We start from the raw sequence: 22,195 nt of genomic DNA, 5'->3' as shown, positions 1-22,195 counted from the left end.
TCTTCATTCCTGCCTGGAGGGCTGGAGAACTTCTAAGGTCCCCCAGCCTGTCACAGGATGGAGTCTTTCCCAGTAGCTTTTGCTGTAGTGGGGTGTCTCTAATTCGAGGACCTAAGGTACCTCTAGTTGGCCGGTGAAGAGCCTGAGAGGGGCTGGGAAAATGGCCTTATAAGCACGAGGTCCTGACGGGCAATTGCAGTATCCTGCCAACGTCAGGCATGACAGAGGACACCTGGAACCTCGGCCCCAAGGGGCAGAACCCATGCGTGTTCTATACTCACCGGTGACTCTGCAGACCGAGGTGCCTCTTGTTTCTCCTTTACCCTAGAGGCCCTACTGACTGGTTAGAGCACAGAGCCCTGGACACACAGCAGGTCTTAGGCCATTGCTGTCTTTATCTTTCCAGGCCTGGGTTTCTCCTGTGTGTAGACACCAAGTTCTGAAGCATGCTCAGCCGGTATGGGTGTATATGGAGTCAGTGACACCAGGCAGACAACTCTTGGTGACTTATCTGATATTCCATGTACTTACTTAATAGCTGGGTGATTGTGGGGAGTTGAAGCATAAAGCTGCTGCCTTGTTGTTAAAAGGCCGGGGACAGCTGCTGAGCTCTCCCTAAGCAGGGTGGGGTTCATGGTCTGGTGCCTGTGGGAGAGCATTATCTCCCCGGAGTCATTCAGCATACACCACCCCTGAGAGGCCTCACACTCATTATCTCAGACCTTGAGCTAAAGGAATCTCCCAAGGGGAGGAGGCCACTGCTTACTGGAGCCCTCCACCTAGGAAGGAGTGGTTATAGGTGACCCATGGTTCAGGGGAAACTGGTTCAAATCTCCGGTATGCCACATCTCAACTTATGATGGTGAGTCACTCTGTTATCTGAAAGATTGGCCTGATCTGTTCTTTTGTTCTTAAATTTTTATTACATTAATATTTTATTACCTTTATTTACTTATTGTGTATATATGTGGGGGTGCACATGTGGAGGTCAGAGGACAACTTAAAGGAGTTTTTCCCAGAGATGGAACTCTGGTTGTCAGGTTTTGACTTCACAGCAGTCACCTTCTGAGTTTCCTCCTTGGCCTTTTTGTTTTGACAGATGAGGTCTCACTGTGTAGCAGTGACTGGCCTTGAACTCACAGAGAGCTTCCTGCTTCCGCCTCCACCTCTGAGGGCTAGGAGTAAAGGCGTGTGACTTTACATCCATCTCTGATCTAGTCCTTTTGCTGAGTTCTCAAAGTGGCACGGTTACCAGTTTGGCAAATGTGGGCCGCTTCCCTCCTCTCCCCTCCTTTTGCAGGACCCAGTCCCAGGACGTAGAGAACAAGAGGGCAGGGGGAATCCCAACCTTCCTACTAGAGGCTTTGTGTCCACCTTTGACCTCGGTATGCTTGCCGCTGACCTGAGGTCATTGACCAGCACCCTCCACATCCCACCAGGTCCTGGGCGGGGCCGTGACCTGCTTGTCTGGAGCTTGGCTCACACTGTTTACCACTGCTCAATCATTGCAGTGAGCTCCAACCACCCAGCTTCAGAGAAAATGGCTGCAGAGGCCCATGGGCAGCAGGACTCTTGGCCCTCCATCCCCTCAGAGAGCTGTGGAAAGTCACCCGGGAAGAAAGACAGTGCAGCCTTCTCTAGACCTGGTGAGCTGGGGTCTGTGTGGCAGGGAGGAAGCTGGGAATGGAAGACACAGTAGGTACCGTATGCAACTTTCCTGAGCATGAACTGATTCCAGGTGCTAGGGTTCCTTTCTCAGAAACCCCAGAAGTCCAGGGAGGCATGTTTCCTGCAAGCAAGTGCACGCTCTCTTCTTGCACATGTGTGGATTCATGCCTAGGGTGTGTGTGTGTGTGTGTGTGTGTGTGTGTGTGTGTAAGAAATGTCAGCCTCAACCTCCGCCTTACTTTTTTAAAGATCCTCTCACTTGGCCTGGAGTTCACTGGATTAGCTAGGCTGGCTGGCCAGAGAGACCCAGGGATTATTGGTCACTGCCTCACTGTACCTCTGCATCTGGCTTTGTGTGTGTATGTGCCTATGAGGAGAGTTTTGGGGAACCAAATTCTGGTCTTCTTGATTGCATCTCAAGAACTTTCCTTACCCAGCTATCTCCCCAGCCCACCTCATTCTTTCGGGATTACAGGAAAAGGGAGAAGGATTACCAGTGTGTTGAGTGTTGATGGGGTGAGCTTGCCCCAAAAGCATGGCTCACAGTGAAAAGCTTGCCAATTGATAGTGTACTAAGGACAGCATTGTCAGGAACACCGCTTGTGTGCTTATCATCCGGTAAAGGAGAAAGTAAGGTAAGCTATAAGATGGCTGCTGTCAGAGAGAAGGATGCTCTAAGTATTTCCCTGAAGCTTTAGCAGGTCCTGAGTGTCTGAGTGTCTGAAGGCTGCTAAGTTGTGTGTGTGTGTGTGTGTGTGTGTGTGTGTGTGTGTGTGTGTGTGTGTGTGTGTGTCTAGGTCAGAGAACAATTTATAGGAGTCGTGGGTTCTGGGGCTGACTCAGTTAGCAAGTTTGGCAGTTTACCTGCTGAGCCTGGCCTCCATATTTGGCCCCCATCTCCATGTTTGGCCACAAGCAAGGACTATTGATTGCACATAAAAACTTTGGTACCAGGTGATAGGTTATTTCTCCACCACCGGTGGTGAAATGAGCCAATTCAAGTCAGATTAGATAGATTAGATTAAAGAAAGGTTTACTGGGAAGCTGCTCTTGGGCCAGTTCACTGGCCCCAAGGATTGAGGCCATGGGAGTCTCCGCAGGGGGCGGTGGGGGTCAGGGGAAGGGAGAACACAGAGAGAAGGAGAGCAAGAGACCAAAAATGTCTGGATTGCATAGGGAAGAGCCTCTGGGGAAAGGCGGTCCAGCCCCTGAGCTGAAATATTCATGGCTGGGGGGCAGGATATGTCTGGTAGGGACTGAGGGATCCTGGGAAAAACCTGGGGGCAGGTCTGCTTTGATATGTAAAATATGCACCTCAGTCTTTGAGTCAGAAACCAAACACTTGGGAGTATCAAGGCCAGCCTGAGATACTTGAGACCTTATCTTAAAGTTCACTTAAGTAGAGGAATAGAAAGATAAAACTATAACATTGCTATAGTGGGGCAGCAATCCAGGTGCAAGGGATTGGGGAAATACTCAAGGTGGTTCCCACTGTCCCCATAAGCCACACCTTACAGTAACCAGTGATACACCATACTAGGTCACAATAGTGACAATATACTTTTGGTTCCAAGACCAGCTAGCTTCCAGAGCCACCCCCTTCACCTATCTGTCTCGGTTCTCTGGGTGGGTCTGAGATGGCCTTTACCCACTGGGTTATGTTAATACCAAAAGATTCCTCACTTTTCTGGACCACCCTCATGATCTTTCACCCAAGTGCCCTTTATCTCACATATACAAGGGAACCCCTCACCCACCCATGCATGGGTGGGGGTGCTCTCTTGGTGCCTGACTTAGTTGGAACAGAGCACAGCTAGACGATAGGATGTTCCTGGGGCCTCAGCCAGGGAGGAACAGATTCAAATGGCCTGGCTCTTGACCAAGGCAGCCAGAAAATATGGCGGCTTCCTGTGGCCATCTAGCATTAATAGGCTAGTAGAATATTTATTTTTTACACAGAGTCAGATGTGTTCTGTCCTCATCTGTAAGTGGGGGATCAATTCAAGAACAGGAAAGCAAACAATATCCCACTCCTTGCTGGGCCAAGTAGAAGATGAATTTAGGTTTTCCTCCTAGATGCTCTTGTCCTCGTAGCCAAAGGGCTAGCCTTATGTTTAAGCAAAAGAGCTACCTCAAGGACTCTGGAAATAAACCATCCAGCAACTGAATGGGTAGACACTGTGTATGGCCCCTGCTGTATCTGCCACATTCCAGTGCAGTTGGGTGGGTACACAGGAGAGCGGAGTAGCCAGGACCCCTCTCTGACAGAATCTTTGTATATGTGTTCATGCATGTGTGTGTGTTCATGCATGTGTGTGTGTGCATGTGTGTGTGCATGTGTGTGTGTGTAGATGGATTTGTACACATAGGTGCTTAGATGTAGGGCCAGACCTTGGGTGTAGTCCCACAGGGTACCATCTACCTTGCTGTTTGAGGCGAGGTCTCTCACTGGCCTAGTGCTCATGAAGTGGGCTGGCTAGTGCTTTGCCCATCCCTGCCTTTCTAGCACTGGGATTACAAGCCTGTGCCATCATGCCTGGCCTTTATATGGATCAACCCAGATCCTCATGTTTGTAAGGCAAGCATTTTACTGACTGAGCCTTCTCTTCAGACAGTTTTTCAAGACCCAGCACTTGTGTGGGCAACATGCCAAGGCATCATACTGCTCCAGACATTGTTCTTGTCTGCCCTAGACAGGGACCGGCCCTCGAATTTTGCCCAGCCTTTGAAACCCTGTGTGGCACCTTGGGGTAGTATAGCTTGAATGGATAGAGAACCTCTAAGAATGGCCACAGGAACTCAGAGACGTGTTTGCTGGAGCATGCTTGGGCAGTGGGACCCTTGAAGGAGGCTAGAAAGGATCTAGTCAGTGGAGTAGACAGATCAGAGAGATGGCAGTGGGTTGGGGAGGGGGAGGGGTGGTGGGGCATGGACATTGTGAAGGAAGCCCCTAGCTAAGAGAAAGTTCAGGATGCTTCAGGGACCTCTGGGTTACTGGGAGAGCAGGGAAACTCCTAAGAGCAGCATTTCCTTCTACAGAGAGCACAGAACTCTGCTTCTTCATCCCACTGTACCTTTAAGGGAAAAAAAAAAATCATTTATTGTGTGTGTACCAAGCTTGAACAGTACACATATGGAGGTCAGAGGACAACTTTTAGAAGGTGTTTCTCTCTTTTCACTTCATGGTCCTGGGGGATGGGGGACTGAACTCAGGATTAATGGGAACTGCCTTTACTCCCAAGCCATCTTGGTTTTCCCTGGATATTTTCAGGCCATCCCGAGGCCCAGCCTTCTTCGGGCCTCCCTAAATCTTATCTCCAGATACCCTGAGGCTTCCTGGAAAACAGGATTCTTAGAATTCCTCAAAGTGACTTCCAACTGAGCTGTGAAGCTTCACACCTGTAAACCCTGCCGGGGCAGGAGCTGTGGCTGAAAATTGCTAAAAGTTCAAGGCTAATCTGGACCTCTTAGGGAGGCACGGATTCCAAAAACAAAGCAAAACTAACAAGGGACCAGGGAGATGCTCAATTGGTAAAGCATTGCCCAGCAGGCTGGAGGATCTAAATTCCCATGTTAAAAGCCAGCACACCAGGCTTGTGATCCCAGCAGAGGGCAAAGGAGATAGGACTACTCCAGGGCTCACCAGCCAGCCTAGCCTAGCTGAACCAGTGAGCTCCAGGGTCTGCTAGGGACAGGGTTTCAAAAATATATAGTGGGTGTCCAAGTAAAGAGAAGACCTTAGCATTGATCTGTGCCCCTCAAGTACACATGCTCATTTGTGCATGCGCCCGTCCCCCAGCACACGTACACATAATAAACACTTATAGGTTCCTCACCCTCCTGAACAGTGTAAACGTCAAAGCCCCTTAGTAGGAGTTAATGGACTATCCTTCTTCTGACCTCTAGGAAGTCTAGAAAATCTCATGTCCCATGAGCCGGGGAAAACCACGCTCCCGTTTCCCATAAACTCAATATGAAGTTAACGCCTCTGGGGCTATCAGTATCAGGTAGGAAATGCCATAGCATAAGTCTGAAACGACATCTTTATGCTGTGCCCTAGTGTGTTGCTGTGTGACAAAGCAGGGTGCACTGAGGGGGGTGGGGGGACACAGCATCGGCAGTGTCCCAGGGCAGCATAGTACCTTAGAACTCAGAGGTGTATGTAGGGTTCTAAGTAGTTCCCAGAGAGTCCTGAAGGACCGCCACAAAAACCAACGGAGCCTTGAAACCTGAGACTTCTGAGAGCAGGGCAAAAGTCATTTCTAAGGGGTCAGAGGATGCAAATGTGATCCAGCTACAGTCACCCCGTTCCGGTTGCAAACCTGTACACCCTTGCTGGAGACGGAGGGGTTTGCTGTTCCTGATTTCCCTGCAGAAGAGGGAAGAAACCCACCCCCACTTGTCACCCACATGTGCAGCTCTAGCCTGCTGCCTAAATGACCACTTTGACCTTGATCATAAACTGTCCTTGGATTTTAAGCGTTCTTCGAATGGGGGAAGGCGGGCAGAGGTCTCCACATCTCCCCACTCCCTGTTCCTCCTCGTCGTTCTGGTGGTCGGTTCTGCTCCCTGCCAGTGAGCAGACCAGGAAGTGACAAGACAGGCTCTGAGACTCCCTAGGGGAACCGCGTCGGGTGGTGGTTGGTGGCTTCCTCCACTTGTAGTGTAGGGCGGGGACCGCGATTGAGGCCAGAAGGGGTGGCACTGCTGGATAAACGGCGGCAGAGAGCTGGCGGGTGGCCACTACCCTGCCAGGTCCGGCCCCACAGGCGGGCGGGGCGCAAGGAGAGGAGGAGCCTAAGACCGAGCCACCGCCTCCTCCCGCGACCTGCAGCTGCCAAGGCTCCTCCAAGCGGCCAGCTGCCGAGGTGAGTGACCCTGTCCCGGCTCGCGTGCGTTAGGCTGTGCACAGTCCCCGGGACCCCTGTAGCGTTCTTGCCCTGACGCACCCTGAACGGTCACTACAGGTCGGGAAACCTCGTCCCCTAGGACCAAGCCACGTGAGCCTGGTGGCAGAAGATCCCAGCGGGGTGCCCACAGACCAGGGGAAAGAGGGCATCTGGAGCCGGGGTTGCACTTGTTAGCCGCCCTCCGGGCAGCCCTGAACTACCACGGGTCCCACGTGCTCTTCGGGTTGCTTTTTTTTTTTTCCTTAGCGGGTTTTAGGGGAGGGAGTGCCTAGTACCCAATAGGCAGACATGCCTAGTGCCCGCCTCTGCCCGTGGAACCTTAGCCTGAAAAGTTCTTCCTGCCTATTGAAATCTGGGAGTAGGAGTGTAGCAGTAACTTTGGTCACTCTAGTTAGATAAAGCGGAGGTTGTGTCTTAGGCTGTTTGGATCAAGAAGCAATTTGTGCTGGTGGGTATCGGAGATGGGGGAGGGGGGTGGATGGATACCAAGAAGTCTAACAAGTGTTCAGAGCCACTTCTAAAACAGGCTTCTGAAGTCGAGGTTTGTGGAATACCCTAGGGAGGGAGGTCTGTCCTCCAGAGTGCTGCTTATGATACCATTAGCAGCCAATGTTTCTCTTATATGCGCCAGGGTGCGTGTAGGGGCTCTGGGACTTCAGTCCAACTAATCCTGGCAGCCTGGAGACCCTGTTCTTCTGTTACTCAGGGGAATGCTGAACCTTCCAGATCCTCCGTGTTTTGCAAGGACACAGGTAGCAAATCATAGAAGTTGTTAAGACTTTCCCAACAAAGAGGGCTTCTAGGAAGCCAGATCCTCAGAATGTCTGGACAGCCCTGTGAATGCAGTGCTGGGTGAGAGCAATGTCTACATGAGGAAAGGGTGTGCTCTCTTAACTCACCACAGGGCTGGTGTGTGTAGCCTGTGTCCATGTAGAGGCCAGACAGTGAATGTTGGGTGTCTTCCTTTATTGGTTTGCACATTTTGAAAGATGGACTCACTCACTGAACCTGGAGATCACCAATTGGCTAAGCTGTCTGGCCAGCAGTCCCTGGGAATCCTCCTGTCTCCGCCTCCCCAACGCTGCCATTACAAGTATGCATGGGTGGGCTAGCTCTTTATCTGAGTCCTAGACACTTCACTGACTGAACATCTCTTCATCCTTGCAAAGGCTGTTTAAAGAACAGGTGTCCAGTCCTCCTGGGCAACCAGCGAATCCGTCGGGAGCACTTGGAGGGCCCAGCTGTGTGTCTGTCTGTCTTACTCATCTCTGTCACCAGTGGTCTGCAGGAAGCAAATGCTTAACCAGTGTTCAAGGGATGAAGAGATGAAATGGGACAAGCAATGCCATGGGAAAGGGGTGGGGATGGAAGGCTTTGCAAGGGAGGCCTTGCCGTGGGAGGCTAGTGGCCTCAGAGCCAGCTGGGAGCTCAGGATGGCCCAACTGCTTGTCTAGAGTTTGATCAGATTGCCTGAAGCCTGCTGAGGGTCCTCCATGTCTGATCTGGTTAAGCTTGTGTCTCTCCAGCCTGAAGACACCAGAGAGCTGCAGTCCTGACCTGGTCTGGCTTCTGTCCTTGTTTCATGGTTCTTCTTTCCTTAGCCTCTTCGGAGACAGACTATTGGGCAGGGTTTCAGGGTGTTAAAAAGTGAAAGTTGTTGATCCAAGTCCAAAGTCCAAAGCCACACACCTTCACAGTGGCTAGCTAGAGTCTGGCTTTGTAATCTGCAAACAGCTAAGTCTGAATCTCAGCCAATGCTGTATGTGTCTTCTGGCTCTCTGAACCTAGTTCTTCAATTGATAAGCTTTGCCTGGGCCCTTGGGCACTATATCCTCATGAAACAGAGAGTGCTGCCCACGGGCATTAATTACATAGAACTCCAAGTTGTTTGTTAAGTATGAGATTCCTCACTCTGCTCACAAGGGTTTGAATATCAATACTATGTGTTTGGGTTTATGTCTGTGTTGGGGTGTGTGAATACATGTGTGTGCAGGTGTGCACGTGTGTGTGCTCACATGAGCGTGAAGGCCAGAGGCCAACCCTCAGCTGTCACTCTTGCTTTTGCTTGCTCACTGCTCTGGCACTTGCCAATTCAGCCTGGCTGGCTGGCCTGTGAGCCCCGGGGACATGCCTGTTTCATCTGCTTCCCTCAGCTCTGTGATTACAAGTATGCACCACAATGCAAGCTTTTTTAAAAAAAAAAAAAAATGGATTCTGGGGATTGGACTCAGGTCCTCACGCTTTCGAGGCAAGTAGTTTTATCAACTGAGTTATTTCCCCATGTCAGGTTTTAGTATTAATCTGATTGGACCTTCCAGGGTCATATAGAAAAGACTTTCGGAGCCCACAGTAGAGTGTGAGATCCCCTTTTCTGTGACAGGGCTGGCCCCAGCTCCAGGCCCCAGGAACCCTTGCTGAGAATCTGGGTGCCTATCTCCAGGAGAGGAACAAGTCTCTCTGTGCTCCCTGCTCTGCAAACTGAAACCTTAATAGGCCGAGGCAGGGGTGGAAGGCCTTCCGGGACTTGGGTTCTCTGCCTTCCAAATGAAACTGGATCTGCCTCTTGCTGCCTTCCCTACCCTGCAGAGTGGTTGGAACTTACTGGGTTGGGCAGACAGGAGGTGGGTACTTTAAGTACTCTATGAAATGTCTATATAGTGTCTAGACCAGGAATAGGCCTCTGGATTTAAAGGCGTTTGCCGATTTATAATCTACGTGGGCTCTTTTCCTCCTTTGTGAAGGGATGGGTGTGTGCCTCTGTTTTGTGATGTGTGAAGACATGTGCGTGCCATGGTACACAGGTGGAGGTCAGAGGACAACTCAGGAGACCTTGTGGTTCTCCTCTTTACATGGTTACCAGGTCACCAGGTCAGCAGGGCTTGTGCAGAACGTACTTTAACCAATGAGCCATCTTACCAGTGCTTGTCTCCTTCTCCTGCCCCTCCCGTGAAACCTCATTCTAATCTGTGAGGTTATAAAGGTTATGGGAGTAGGTTCATCACATGATACACAAGTATCCAGTCAGGAAATCACGTCTTCTGGTTGACCCCCAAAACTGGGCCTATAATCTGTCCCACTCCAATAGTGCACTGCAGTTCACCCCCTTTCCTGTCCTTGGCCTGCCATGCAGTAATGCCATCCCATCTGAAATGACAGTTCTCATTCCTGAGCCATTAGCTTCCCCACTAACTGAGCCTGGCCCAAGCAATGGTGTTATCCTTCCAACCACGTGACTTTTCCAAGGGCGGACTAGCCTTCAGTCTCTTCTTTCAACCCCATACCGGAGACTCCTTGCCACTCACCCCTAGGTCTGTCCAAATCCTGCTTCATCATTCAACTAATACTTATAAAGCACTGACTAGGTGCCAGGCACTCAGACCAGCACAGCAGGGAAGACCACCGAACTGTTACACTCACCTGAACCCTCTGTATCTCTGAGTGCAAGTAAGGAAAAGGCCTCTCCCTTCCATGTGCCTAGCCCTCCAGAGCACTGTTTTGAGTAGATCTCTGCCTGGTTGCCCCTGCAGTGTAAAAGCCCTCCATCAGGAGAGTTAGCACTCGCAGACAACACATCCTTACCTGTCACCTCGGTCACCCACAGGAGCAACTGTGAATTCCACTCACTGTTCCGAGTCAGACAGGTGTGTGTCTGTCTTACGCTCCGTGCCAGCGGCCTGGTGTTTAGACATTATTTCCATACTGGGAACTAAACACAGGGTTAGAGCATTCTGGGCAAGTGCTCTTGCACCGGGCTGCTCCCCGGCTCCAGTGGCTTGATTTAAGCCTCTTTAGCTATCAGGTTAGGGGATTCATCTGTACAAATGAGGAGACGGTGCCAAGAGCACCACACTAGCCAGTGGCACGAATGTGGAGGGATATAAGGATCAGTGAAGGGTGGAGTGGGCTGTCCCGGGGCATTTGAAGACAGCAAGGCCCTCCTGGGGCTGGCGAGCAGACCTCCAACAGCAAACCCCAACCACCAATACTACAGGCATTGGATATTTGTGGGGCGGCTGTCTGGCTGTGTGGGGGAGTAGGTCTGCCATTCTTCCCGGTAGTCTTATGGAGGTAGCAGGACCCCAACAATGAGGTTGGGTGTCTCCAAGGGCAAGCGTGTTCTAGGTGGCTGTGATCCTGGTGGAGCTGACCTGGGCAGTGACATGGAGCTCGGTTGTTTGGGTGACCAGCCATACCTGTGCAAGGGTCAGAAGCATACAGGAAGCAGTGGTTGTACCCAGCAAACAGATGGCCCCAGTGAAGACTGAGCCATGTAAAAGATGAAGTAAGTCCCTCTGGCAGTCCCTAGAGAGGTGGCTCCAGACTGGCCGGAGCCGGAAGTGGGGGAAGCAGCCAGAGCCTAGTCATGAAGGATTTTGATTGGGCCGGAGGTGGTATTCTGGAAAGCCTTGCTCCTAAGGAACCAGGCTCTGTGGCTGGAGACCTTAATGCACCTCTGTTTTCAGGGTCTCCCAGAGCAAAGCCCCACGGGGGCAGGTGGGACACTAAGGAACTACACGGAGAGAGTCCTTAGCTCCTTTCCGCTCCACCCAGCAGGTGTTTTATTTCCTGGGGAAGTGTCCTTCCTCTCAGAGCACTACTCTAAGGGGACCTGGAGATCTCCCAGCAACCTTGGCTGGGACACCGTATGCTAAGTCTCCTGTACCGAGTCAGGAATTTTGTCTCAAATCCTGCTGCCCAGATCTCTGGGTGATTCTGGAGCTCACTGGTGACGAGAGCTTTCCTGGGACTCCCACTGGCTCCGCAGCCATCTTCCAGCTCAGAGTGAGGGACTGCAGGAGATGGACAGGTTTCTGTCCCCAGCTGTACTGTGCAGGGATCATGTGGGACCCCAGTAACAGAGAGCAGATTCAGACAACAGACAAACACTGAGTAACTTGTGTTTTTCAGGGCTTCCTTAGTCACTGTTTTACTTAATGGTCAAAACAGAGGGAACACTGGGAACATAGCTCAGCTGGCAGAGTGTTTGCTGAGCATGGATGAAGTCCAGGTCTCCAACCAAAGGCTCACATAAACTGGACATAGTCGACTATCCCTGTAATCCTAGACCTGGGGAGGTAGAGGCTGAAGGATCAAGGGTTCAAGGTCATTCTTTACAACGCATGAAGTCTAAGACTAACCTGGTCTCCATGAGACCCTCCGAGTAGGAAAGAAGTCTTCTCAAGGTCACACTGTTAGCAGGTAGTTAAGCTCAAGTTCATCTTCAGGGCTGTCTGAGTACAGCAACCCAGCCTTACTTGATTCAGAATGGGTAAATGTTATCTAGGGCTATGGGAGCTGATAGATGTCTAAAGCATCCAACAGCAGGGGGTTGGATTTCCAAGAAAGTGGGTTTGGGTGGATTAGGAGTATGTTCAAACTCAGATGGAAGGCCTCCCAGTACAAGAGGGTCACAAGTCAGGGCATGAAGCAAGAGAAAACAAAACCAGTTTCTGTATTGACCTGTGCTGCTGGACCCCGTGAGATTCCAGAATCTAGCCCTGCCCCCAAAAGGTTTTACTGTTAGGGACCGGCATAGAGGACCACCTGTCAGAGCAATATGGCTCTGCTCTAGTTGTTAGTCCTTATAAAGCCACAGACTGGGATGTGTCCAGCAGACTTCACTGGACTGCAAGTTTGCTAGTTCTCGGACAGACTGAAGACAGTAAGATACGTCCATGCACAAGGCATCTTGGTTCCCATCAACAGTATAGTAGCTTCGTGAACTCTGGGCTGCCTTCAAAGCCTTGGAACTCAGTGGTAAGCAGCCCGGCGAGTGGGCGTGTGCCTTTATCTACCATTTCCAGTGAGATGTTTCTAGAGCTCTCTGTCCCTCATCTTCTGCTACGGGCACTGTCTGGCATGTAGTGACAAAGAAGCCTCTCCTATCAGCACAAAATGCTGAGAGAATTCTCCAGAAGCCGGAACAGCCATGGTGATTGCAATGAATTACCCTCCGGGAAATTGATCAGTTGCTACTTTGTTACCATTATGCTTGCTTTGTACCTTGAAGGGTCTCAGTGTCTCAGTCTGCCCTCTCCTTTATGCTCTATGACATTTATTCATTTTATGCGTCCTGGCTTCAGCTTGCCATCCTGCCTCAATTCCTGTACCAAAGGTTCTGCAGTCTGAGCCACTAATTACTACAGTAAGGTTTCCTCCCCAAACAGGAAGTCTCCTGCAGAATTGCTCTCTCAGGGCACTCTCTAACCAAACATCAGCCACCTCTCCAGGGCCAGTCCTCGTGGCCAGCTGTAGGCGGGCAAACTGAGAGGGGAGGTGTCCGGGTTACTCACTGCTTCTAAAAAACCACAAGCAGACTGCCAGAGGTGGACGCTTTAGTCAGAAGAGGAGGCTTGCAGTGGGATTGTCTGAGCACTCTAAAACTTCAGACCTCCCCTGAAGATAGATGGCGCAGTCACCTGTTGCCGGTAAGTCTGATCATGGCCTAAGACCTGGTTCACTAACTAGTACACCATCCTCTGGCCCACTTGAGGGTGCTGTTCTGGTCTGCAGATTTACCAGAGCCCAGAGACAGCAGTGTTTCCCTGAGGGTTGCACAGCCTCAACCTGGCAACAAAGAGAACAGTAGAATAAGATCTTGTCAAAATAAAGTGGGGGATTGATTGTCTGCTGTGTGTACCTCCGGGCCACCTTCTCAGGGAGAGCGTTCAGTCGGTGATACAAAGACTTTTCAGAGTGTACAGCTCCGGTTTGCACACACAGAGAAAGCAGCAGCTTTGTGGGTTTTAGTGTGTGTCGCTTTAAAAAAAATTAATGTTCGTGATGTATTTCTGAGGAATGTGGGTCTGCTGGGAATTATAAATTTTACACAGAACTGCTGGCTGCGAGTAATCGAACTGGATTTTTCTAGAAGGGTTTGAAAAGCTAGATGTTTGTAAAAGCTCTATCAATTATTCATTTGCTTTTATTCTGCAAAGTGATGTGGGGAGAAAATGCTGTTTTCTGTCAGATCAGACTTGTGTGCACGAGTGTGTGTGGCCTGGCTTATGTGCATGGCCTTTGTTTTCTCTTCAGCGGGCACAAAACTGCCTTCCTTAAAAAAATAATAATGATTTTTATGATGTCTAAATAACAATCCCAGGCAGATTTACAAGAAACATAACAGCAAAATGTTTGTACGAGTCCATCTGATAGGAAAGATGGCCACAGAGGAAACCGAAGTGTGCCACTTAAGACATTTGACTGTCATTAGTTTTTGTTTTGTTTGGGGCAGAGCCTCCTATAGCCCAGGCTGGTCTCAACCTCATCATGTAACCAAGGACAATTTGGAACTTCTCATCCTCCTGCCTCTACCACCCAAATGTGGAAATAGCAAACACTACGATGCCATTAGTTTGTATGGTTCTGGGGATCGAACCCAGGGCTTCCTGTGTGCTCCGTAAGCTCTCTACCAATTGGCCTGCATCTCCAGATCTGCCACTCTTCTCTTCCCTGTTCTTGGGAGTTAGATGTAGGGGTTGGGCAAGGAGAGAGACTGTGGTCCCTGAGCCAAGGAAGGAACAAGGGCCTGGGTCTGAGTGAACCCTCATTCAAGACCCAGGATGGAGGACAGCCCCACTCTAAAGGAGCAGCAGGAAGAATGACTGGGAAATTGTTCCCAGCAGCTCAGAAAGAAGATATAGGACACAGGAAGGAAACAGACATGAATATAGAACCTGATGCTGACCAGGTGACATCTGTAGCACCCACATAGCCTCCACCCTACCACCCAAGGCATCAGTTGAATTCGGAGACTAGATGAAGGCAGAGCCAGCTCTGGGTCCAGGAGAAAGTCCCTTTACCTGTCCAAGCCTTCATGTGATGTGTAAAGTAGAAGCATCTTCCCAACACACCCAAGGTCATAGATTGCTGCATGGTGACATCTGGTCTTGTCTTCTAATCTCGTCTCATTTGACCCTGGGTATTTTGGCACTTACAGAGTGCTGGGGTGTTCTTGCTGCTTTCCTCAGTAGCCTCATGCCCCCAAGGAAACCTTGGATTACTACTTGAGGAAGTCATGTGGCAGAAAGAGGGAGAAGGCGTTGTCCCTGGGAATCTCTTCTTTTTTGCAAGGGTGTAATTTTCATTCGGGCTATGTGGGCAATCCCCAATTTAATGATAACTTGATATAGGATCTTTCAACTTTAGGGAGGTACAACACCAACAGCATTCAATGGAAACTGTTCTTCGAATTGTGAATTTGGATCTTTTACAGATTGAGGCAGACTGTCACTGGAAACAACTGCTCACAAATTTTTCTAGTCTTACCTGGGATCCTCTGTCCCTGTCTCGTCTCTGGGATTACAGGCAGGCTACCACTCCTATCTGGCATTTATATGGGTGCTGGGGATCTGAACTCTGGTCTTAGTATGTTCATGGCATGCTCTTTACCCCTGAGCCATCTTCGCAGCCCAGAAAGACTTTATAGACATTATTATTCCCTCCACCTGCCTGAGGGTTGTAAATTCATATCAAAGGCTGTTAGGTTTAACATTGCCATAAACATGTGGGAAGGGATGATGGGAGATTATGGGGCTTCCCAGGACTCCAAGGGAAGGTGCAAGGCACTGTATACTTGTTCCGTCCCTGCGACAGAGAGCCCAGTGGATCAGAGGACAAAAGCATCAACTTTTGTCTTAAAGAGGAACTGGGAGGCTTCTCTTTCTTCCTCATCGTAAAAAAAATGCATGCATATGTGTGTACTTACATGTGTGTGTGCCCTTATATGTAAGTGTGCTCACATGTATGTACAGAGACTGTATGTATGTATGTATGTATGTATGTTCATGTATGTTTGCACTAACATGTATGTTCACATGTGTGTTGGGGGGTTGCATGTGGAGCCAGAGAGTGACATCAGGTGTCCCCTTCACCAACTGACTCAGGGATCTGCCTTCCCAGCACTAGGATCAGTGCATGGCACCAAGTTCTGATTTGTGTGTGGGTGCAGGGGATCAAGTTTTTCATATTTTCTAGGCAACCACTTTACTGACTGAGCCATTTCCTTAGCCCCAGCAACTGGGCCTTCTGTTGGGCCTTTTAATTGCTGATCTTAGTTGCAAACTTGTCTGGATCTGATAGTTATGAAAGTTGCTAGGCACTGCTGTGAGGGGCTTTACTTTGGTTTTGTGGGGTTTTTTGTTTGTTTGTTTGTTTGTTTTGTTTTGTTTTTTGTTTTTTGGGGTTTTTTTGTTTTGTTTTTGAGACAGCCCTGTAACCCTAGTTAGCAGAGAACTCACTATGTTGCCTTCAGTCGCACAGATCTGCCTGGCTGTCTCTTAAGTGCTGGGATTAAAGATGTGTGAACATCTTTAAGATTATGGGAAGCCCCATAATCTCCCGTCATCCCTTCCCACATGTTTATGGCACTGTTAAACCAGGCTGGGCCGAGAAAGAGACTCTTTTGATAAGATTACGAGTCAGGAAGACCTACCCTAAATGTGTGTGGCCCACCTTCTGGTGGCAGCACAGATAAAAGGATATGGAGAAGGAAACAATTGCTTTTGCCTGCTGCCCTCGGTCTTGTAGTCAAGCTAATTTTTTCCTGCTGAAGCAGCATAACTTCCCCCCTTCCCACTGATGCTAGAACCAGCTTCTTTAGGTTTCCATAGAAGACTAAAGCCCAGTAGAGTCTCTAGACCCATAGGGACAGTTTGAAACTGCTGAGATACGTAACCAGTACACTGAGAAACTCCTGCATTCCTGGCCCCTCTAGCATGAGATAGCCACTGTTGGATTACCTGGACAACATCCTGTAAGTCGACCTAAAAGTCATCCTGATTCATCTCTTGTGAGGAGAGAGTAGTTTAGTGACTCTGTTCATAAAACTTTTGGCCATCTGTAGAAAGATAAGGAAAATAGTGATGTTGGCTGGTGACTTCCAGACTCTCTGGGTAAAGAGACAAATGTACGAACTTAGTGATAAAATTAACCAGCTCCAGATGCACATCAGCAGGCAAAGGTTTTTCTAGGTGTGCCCTGGAAGGATCTTCTCCCGGGCAGCCATACATTTTAAGTTGCTAAGAGTCAAACCCAAGCCCCTCCTATAAGGTTGGCCAACTTACAACAGAAATTCAAGTCTCAGACCTGAGTGAGGCCAACAGTTAAAGTGAGGATATTGATTAGGGGGAAAAGGTGATCCTGTGGCCTAAGGTGGAGACATGTGTTGGGGAGAACCCTAAGGAGGTTGAAGGTGTTGAATCTTCAGATTTCTTCATCCGAGGAGGGTGTGCCCCCACCCACCCCCGAAGTATGGCCCTCTTCACTCTAGTCTGTGGGAATTACTCTTGCAGTGTCTGTAGAATGAGACTGTCTCTGTAGGAGATGCTGGGCAAGACAACACGGATATCCCTAAGTCCCGTGAATCATTGTCTGTACGTGTATAATGGGACTCAAGGCTCAATAGGCCCCTAGAGGGGAAACGAAGAGGTGTGCTGGCCACACCAGTGAAGAACTTAATGGATTTGCTAATCTGTGCAAGCAGAAGTCTGCGGAATATGTGTGGGGATGGATCTGAGGGGTGTGGGATAATGGTGGAGGGATTGAAAGAACCAGATTGGCTGGGGGTTAATGTATATGAGCTCCTTGCACAGAGATTTTAGGTACAAAATGGAGCTGCATACAGTTAAAGTGCCAAACATGGCCACAACTTTAGTCCTTAGTGCTCTGGAGGCAGAAGCAGTGGATCTCTGAATTTCAGGCTAGATAGGACTACATAGACCATTTCCATCAATCAACCAACCAATCAATCAATCAACCAATCCCTGAAGAGTTTTTTTGATATGTTGCCTGAAGTATTTATTTAAAAAAAAAAAAGAGGCCTACTGAGAATGAGCCAGAGAAGCCGGATATCCTTTGGCTTGGTGTCGATGAAGGGATTTGGGGATTTGGGGAAACTGGAATGCTAGAGAGGACCCACTGTGTTAAACCTAATCCTCCACATCGGAAGGGCCCAGCACACATGCCCTTCACTAGTGCTGGGAGACGTTAAATGGCAAGAGGAGCACCAGCATGTATGACGACCTTCGTTGTTGCCTTTTCCCTTGGGCCCCACCTAACGTTGGTGTTCAACTGGACACTGGAAAAGCAGTGACGCAAAACTATCCTTAGAAGGATTACGAACATTAGGGCCACTGTCACACACTTGAAAGATGCAAGGGTAGAGGTTCCTACCATATTCCCTTTTGACTCTCCTATTTAGCATGGTGTAGAAGACAGACGGACTGTCTGGTGATGGCTGAGTCCTGAAAGCTGCTCCCCCATACGTGGTTTCCGTCCTTGAGCGGACTAACACATCTTCTGCTACCTTTCTCCCCAGCATCTGCTCAGAAGGACCATCAGGAGCAATTTGCTTTTAGCCAGCAAGGCCAGCGGTATATCTTTACTGTTCTTGACGCATCAAGAGGTTATTAATTCCCCAGGCCACGGTGGCGACATCATCGCTAGGCTGCTGAGCCCAGGCTGTGTAAAAAAGCTAGCTGAGGGGACTGGAGCGTGGGTAAGAGCACTGGCTCCTCTTGCAGAGGACCTGGTTTTGAGTCCCAGCTTCAACATGGCCGTTCATGACTAATAACTCCAGGTCCAGGGGTTCCAATACCCTCTTCTGACCTCTGTAGTCACTCTACACTTGTGGTGGGCACACACACATGAAGGCTCAACACTCATACAACTATTCGAAGCTAGCTGGGCATGAGCCCATGAGTAAGTAGAGTTTTAGCTAACATGTTTGCACTGCTTCATCTTCTACCCTGAGCTCCTCCTGCTCAAGTTTCTACCCTGACTTCCCTCAGTGGTGCATTATGATCTGAAAGTATTACCAAAGAAATCCTTTCTTTCCTCCTCAAGCTGCTTTTATACTTAGTGTATTTCCCCCCCTTTGTTTGTGTGTGTGTTTGTTGTTGCCCTGGCTGTCCTGGGCCTCACTATGAAGACACGGTTAGCCTTAGAACTCAAAATAGATCTGTCTGCCTCTGCCTCCTGCGTGCTCAGATTAAAGGTGTGTGTGTCAAGCTGTCCTGCGAGGACCAGATCATAGAGCTGCTCCCCAAGTCCTGCCATGCCAGAGCAGGCTCTTTCACAGGAATCAGAAGGCTGACCCCAGGTTCCTCCTGGGCCATGGCACAGGGGAACCAAGCCAGTGAGCTTTACAGCAAGAGAAAACAAACTAGAACAGACCTTGAGTTTTGTTAGATGGAGGGAGGAAGATTGGCAGGCAAAAAAAGATTAATTCAGAAAACCAAATATGATCCCTGAGGGAGAAGAAAGGGAGGAGAGGGGATAGGAGGGGACGGGAGGGAATGGGAGAGAGAGGGAGAGTGAGAGGGAGGGAAGGAGAGGAGAGAGATTGAGATTTATGTTATCTCATCACCAATGGGATGCAGGGCCCCAGCTTGGTTCTAGGAGAACAGCTAAGACACACAAGCACACCCTGACCTTGGCACAGAAACCAGAAGTTACATTATTCAAACAAATAGTAAGTGAGCACCTACTGGATGCCAGGCTCTCGGCCGAGTGATGGAGACGCATGTAGGAGTTAAAGGTAACCTCTGCCTCACGCAGGGACCGACAAGTGAGCCAGTGGGTGAAGTGGGCAGAGCAAGTCACAGAGACCAAGGGGAGCGGCTCTATGATCTGGTCCTCCCAGAACAGCTGGTGAGGCTGTGGAGACCAAGTTCAGTGTCCTTAAGAGTCCAGAGGAAGGGGCAGGCAGAGAGAGGTTCCTCCAAAGGCTTTCTGGAAAATAAACTCCTAACTAGACAGAACGGGAGGAAGTGATGTCATCAAGCTTGAGTCCCAGGAGGAAGGTCTGGAGCTGTCTTGGTGTATCTTGGCTACCTCTGCCTTTTCTGTACCCCCACGCTTCCCAGCCCAGGAGTAAGGCTGGGCCAAACTTTTTTGTTTTGTTCTGTTTTCTGATTCTTCAACTCCCTGCCCATGGCAAGAGGAGGGCAGCCTCGGCCTTCAGGATGCACGGGCTCCAGGCTCTGCAGCTCCAGTCTCCCAGGAAACAACGGGCTACCTCACTTCGGGTGCTGAGGATCTAGGCTCAGGTGTGGTTTTTCCATGACCTCCAACCTGACCAGAACAGCCATCCAAGAGCTGACTGAGTGACTCACAGCCCACCTCCTGTAGTTCTCTGTCCACAGCTAAGCTGGCCCTCCCTGGCTCTCCTGGTGCCTGGCTAGGCTCTCATTGAAGTCTGTGATGGTGGAATACGGACTATGAACTTGATAGGGTGTAGAATCACCTAGAAGACAAGACTCTGGACACATCTATTAGATTATCTTAGCCTCTGGGCCTACCTCTGAGGGAGCTAGATTCTGTTAATTAAGATGGGAAGATCCAGTCCTAAAAAAAGGAGAAAGTGGACTGGGCACCAGCAATCCTCTCTCTCCTGACTGTGGGTGCCATGTGACCACTCTCCTCTCTTGCCACCACCACCCCTTCCATGCCATGGTGGACTGTACCCCTGAACCATGAACCATAATAAATCCTCCTGTAAGTTTCTTTTGTCAGGATATTTTATCACAGAAACAAAAGAAACTAATACAGAGAGGTTTTTTGTTTTGGGTTTTTTTTTTTGTTTTGTTTTGTTTTGTTTTTGCTTCCAGCTGTATTGTAGAGTCAGCCCATCTCCTAAAATCTCTTGGGCCTGGTATCTTGCTTCCCCTGTGCACACAGTGAGGATTCAAAGACTATCTGAGGGGATTCCTCTGAGGAGGCATGGCAGGACTGAGTGGGGCACTCTGCACATGAATTACTGTGTTAATGATGCTGTGTAAGGAAAATTAGAAGATGCAGGGGTTGTCTCAGGCCTCAACCTTAGTGTTGACAACAGGGCTTCCCTCTCCTCTCTCCTATCCAGCACTGACCCTCGTGCTGAGTCTAATGGCCGTGAGTTGAACTGAGCTGCCCTGAAGAGCAGCCGTTCTGACTTTCACTGCTGAGTTGAAGAAGGGAAACTGAAATGATGAAAGGTGGGCATCTGTACTCTTCAGCCAAAGTGCTCAGTCCTTCGAGAACGTCCTCCCAGCCAGGCTGTGTGTTAACATCCTGGTCTTCCAGTTTTTGTGACTTTGCAATATCACACTCCTCACACTTGTCCCCAAGCCTGCTGTGGGCCTGGTGACTTACCTGCCGTTGGGTTTAATCTGGCTGAAATATCACCTCATCCCCCACCCCCTCTCCTTACTCCTGATATGGATGGTTATTAGTGACCTTGCTCACTGTCTCAACAAACACCTCAGGGGAAGAAAGCAACTTCAGGGAGAAGGGCTTGTGTTGGCTCACAGTCTGAGGGTGCACGGTCCATCAGAGCAGGAAAGGCACAGTAGCAAGAGCGTGAGGCAGCTGGTGCGGAAGCAGAGAAATGTGAGTGCTGGTGCACACCCCATTTTCTTTTAATTGATTCCGGGCCTAACCCGTGTGCCTGGCCCTTCACATTTAGGGTGGGTCATCCCCCTTCAGTCTAATCTACAAACTCCTTTGCACATACCCAGAGGTCTGTCTCCTAAGTGATTCTAGATCCTGTCAGAAGTCCTGACAGCACCAGTTCTTGAAAGGAAGAATTCAGTCAAAAGACAGCTTAAGCAGAAGTTTATTTGGTAAACAAACACTCTGAAGGGAGATTTGAGTAGGCTGCTCCAAGGCAGAGAACTGGAGCTTCTGAGATCCCCCTGCCTCCACCTTTGGAGTGCTGGGATTATCTTACCTGGTGCATGTGGTCTTCATGCGTGCTAGTCTCAATAGTCTTACGTCTCGGCACAAGCTAGAGTCCTTCTGGAAGAGAAAAGCCTCCACTGAGAAGTTGCTTCCATCAAGTTGCCTGTGGGCAAGGGAGCGGGCCACGCTCTTCATTGGTCTGGAAAGGTCCACCCCACTGGGGACAGTGTCACCCGTGGGCTGGTGCTCCTGGGTGCTAGAAAGCAGGGGAGGGGCAACAGGAAGCAGTGTTCCTCTATGGCCTGTGCTTAGGCCCCTCTTGCCTTGTGCAGACTTCTGTCTGTAATGGAATGTGATGTCGAATGGTAAGGCCAAAGTAATCAGCAACAGAAAAGGAACTGAGTACCCTAGCCGGCACTTCAGTGGGAACTCCCCAGCCCTTCCCCAGCTCTTGTGGCCCTGCCTACCACAGTGGCACAGAGTGTGACCCCTGGAATTTCAGGAACCCTGCAGCAGGTTCTGCAGCCTCAGCAGATGCCAATGTTACTTCACTGAAGTTCCTGTGTCAGGGACGGCACTAAGTGCTGGAGTCCCCAAACCAAACAGTCCCGAGTTCCTGCCTTGGTGGAGCTTGGCGGCTGGGGAGGAGCCAGGCAGAGGTGGGGGAAAGACTGCACAGCAGAGCCGAGGTTGCCCTCCAGGGCCAGGGAGGCACAGGCGTAGCAGCTGTGGGCTTGATTTGGGAGCTGGGGATCCTGACAGAGGGGTGGCCTGGGGTTGCCATGGCTTATGGACTGTCACTGGCAACCCCCCAGGCCCCACTTCTAAACCAACTGGTGTCCTGCCCATCTTCCTACTGGGCCATCACCCCAGGCGCCACTTCCTCCCAGCCTCTGCTTCCTTTGGGTTGTCTCCATTTTCTTTTAGACAGGGTCTCGTGTAACCCAGGCTGGCCT

General features: G+C 49.9%; 1 protein-coding gene across 9 annotated transcripts in view; it reads left to right on the top strand.

Annotated features, from left to right (window-relative positions):
• Positions 1-710: 710 nt before the first annotated feature.
• The window catches only part of Steap3 (STEAP3 metalloreductase), a 45,206-nt gene continuing 23,721 nt past the window's right edge, over positions 711-22,195 (top strand). For 2 of the 9 annotated variants that reach the window (XM_087579911.1, XM_087579908.1), the window contains exon 1: positions 6,923-7,026. Coding sequence is in view for 5 of the 9 variants with exons in the window: in XM_087579905.1 (XP_087436031.1) it covers positions 1,541-1,646 (106 nt within the window). In the remaining 4 variants the exon portion in view is untranslated. 9 annotated transcript variants of the gene reach the window in all.

This window comes from Rattus norvegicus, chromosome 13 (assembly GCF_021556685.1).
Source record: "Rattus norvegicus strain SHRSP/BbbUtx chromosome 13, alternate assembly SHRSP_T2T, whole genome shotgun sequence".
Classification (NCBI taxonomy): Eukaryota; Metazoa; Chordata; class Mammalia; order Rodentia; family Muridae; genus Rattus; species Rattus norvegicus.
The sequence above is the reverse complement of the archived record's forward strand: the minus strand, read 5'-3'. Positions and strand labels throughout refer to the sequence as shown.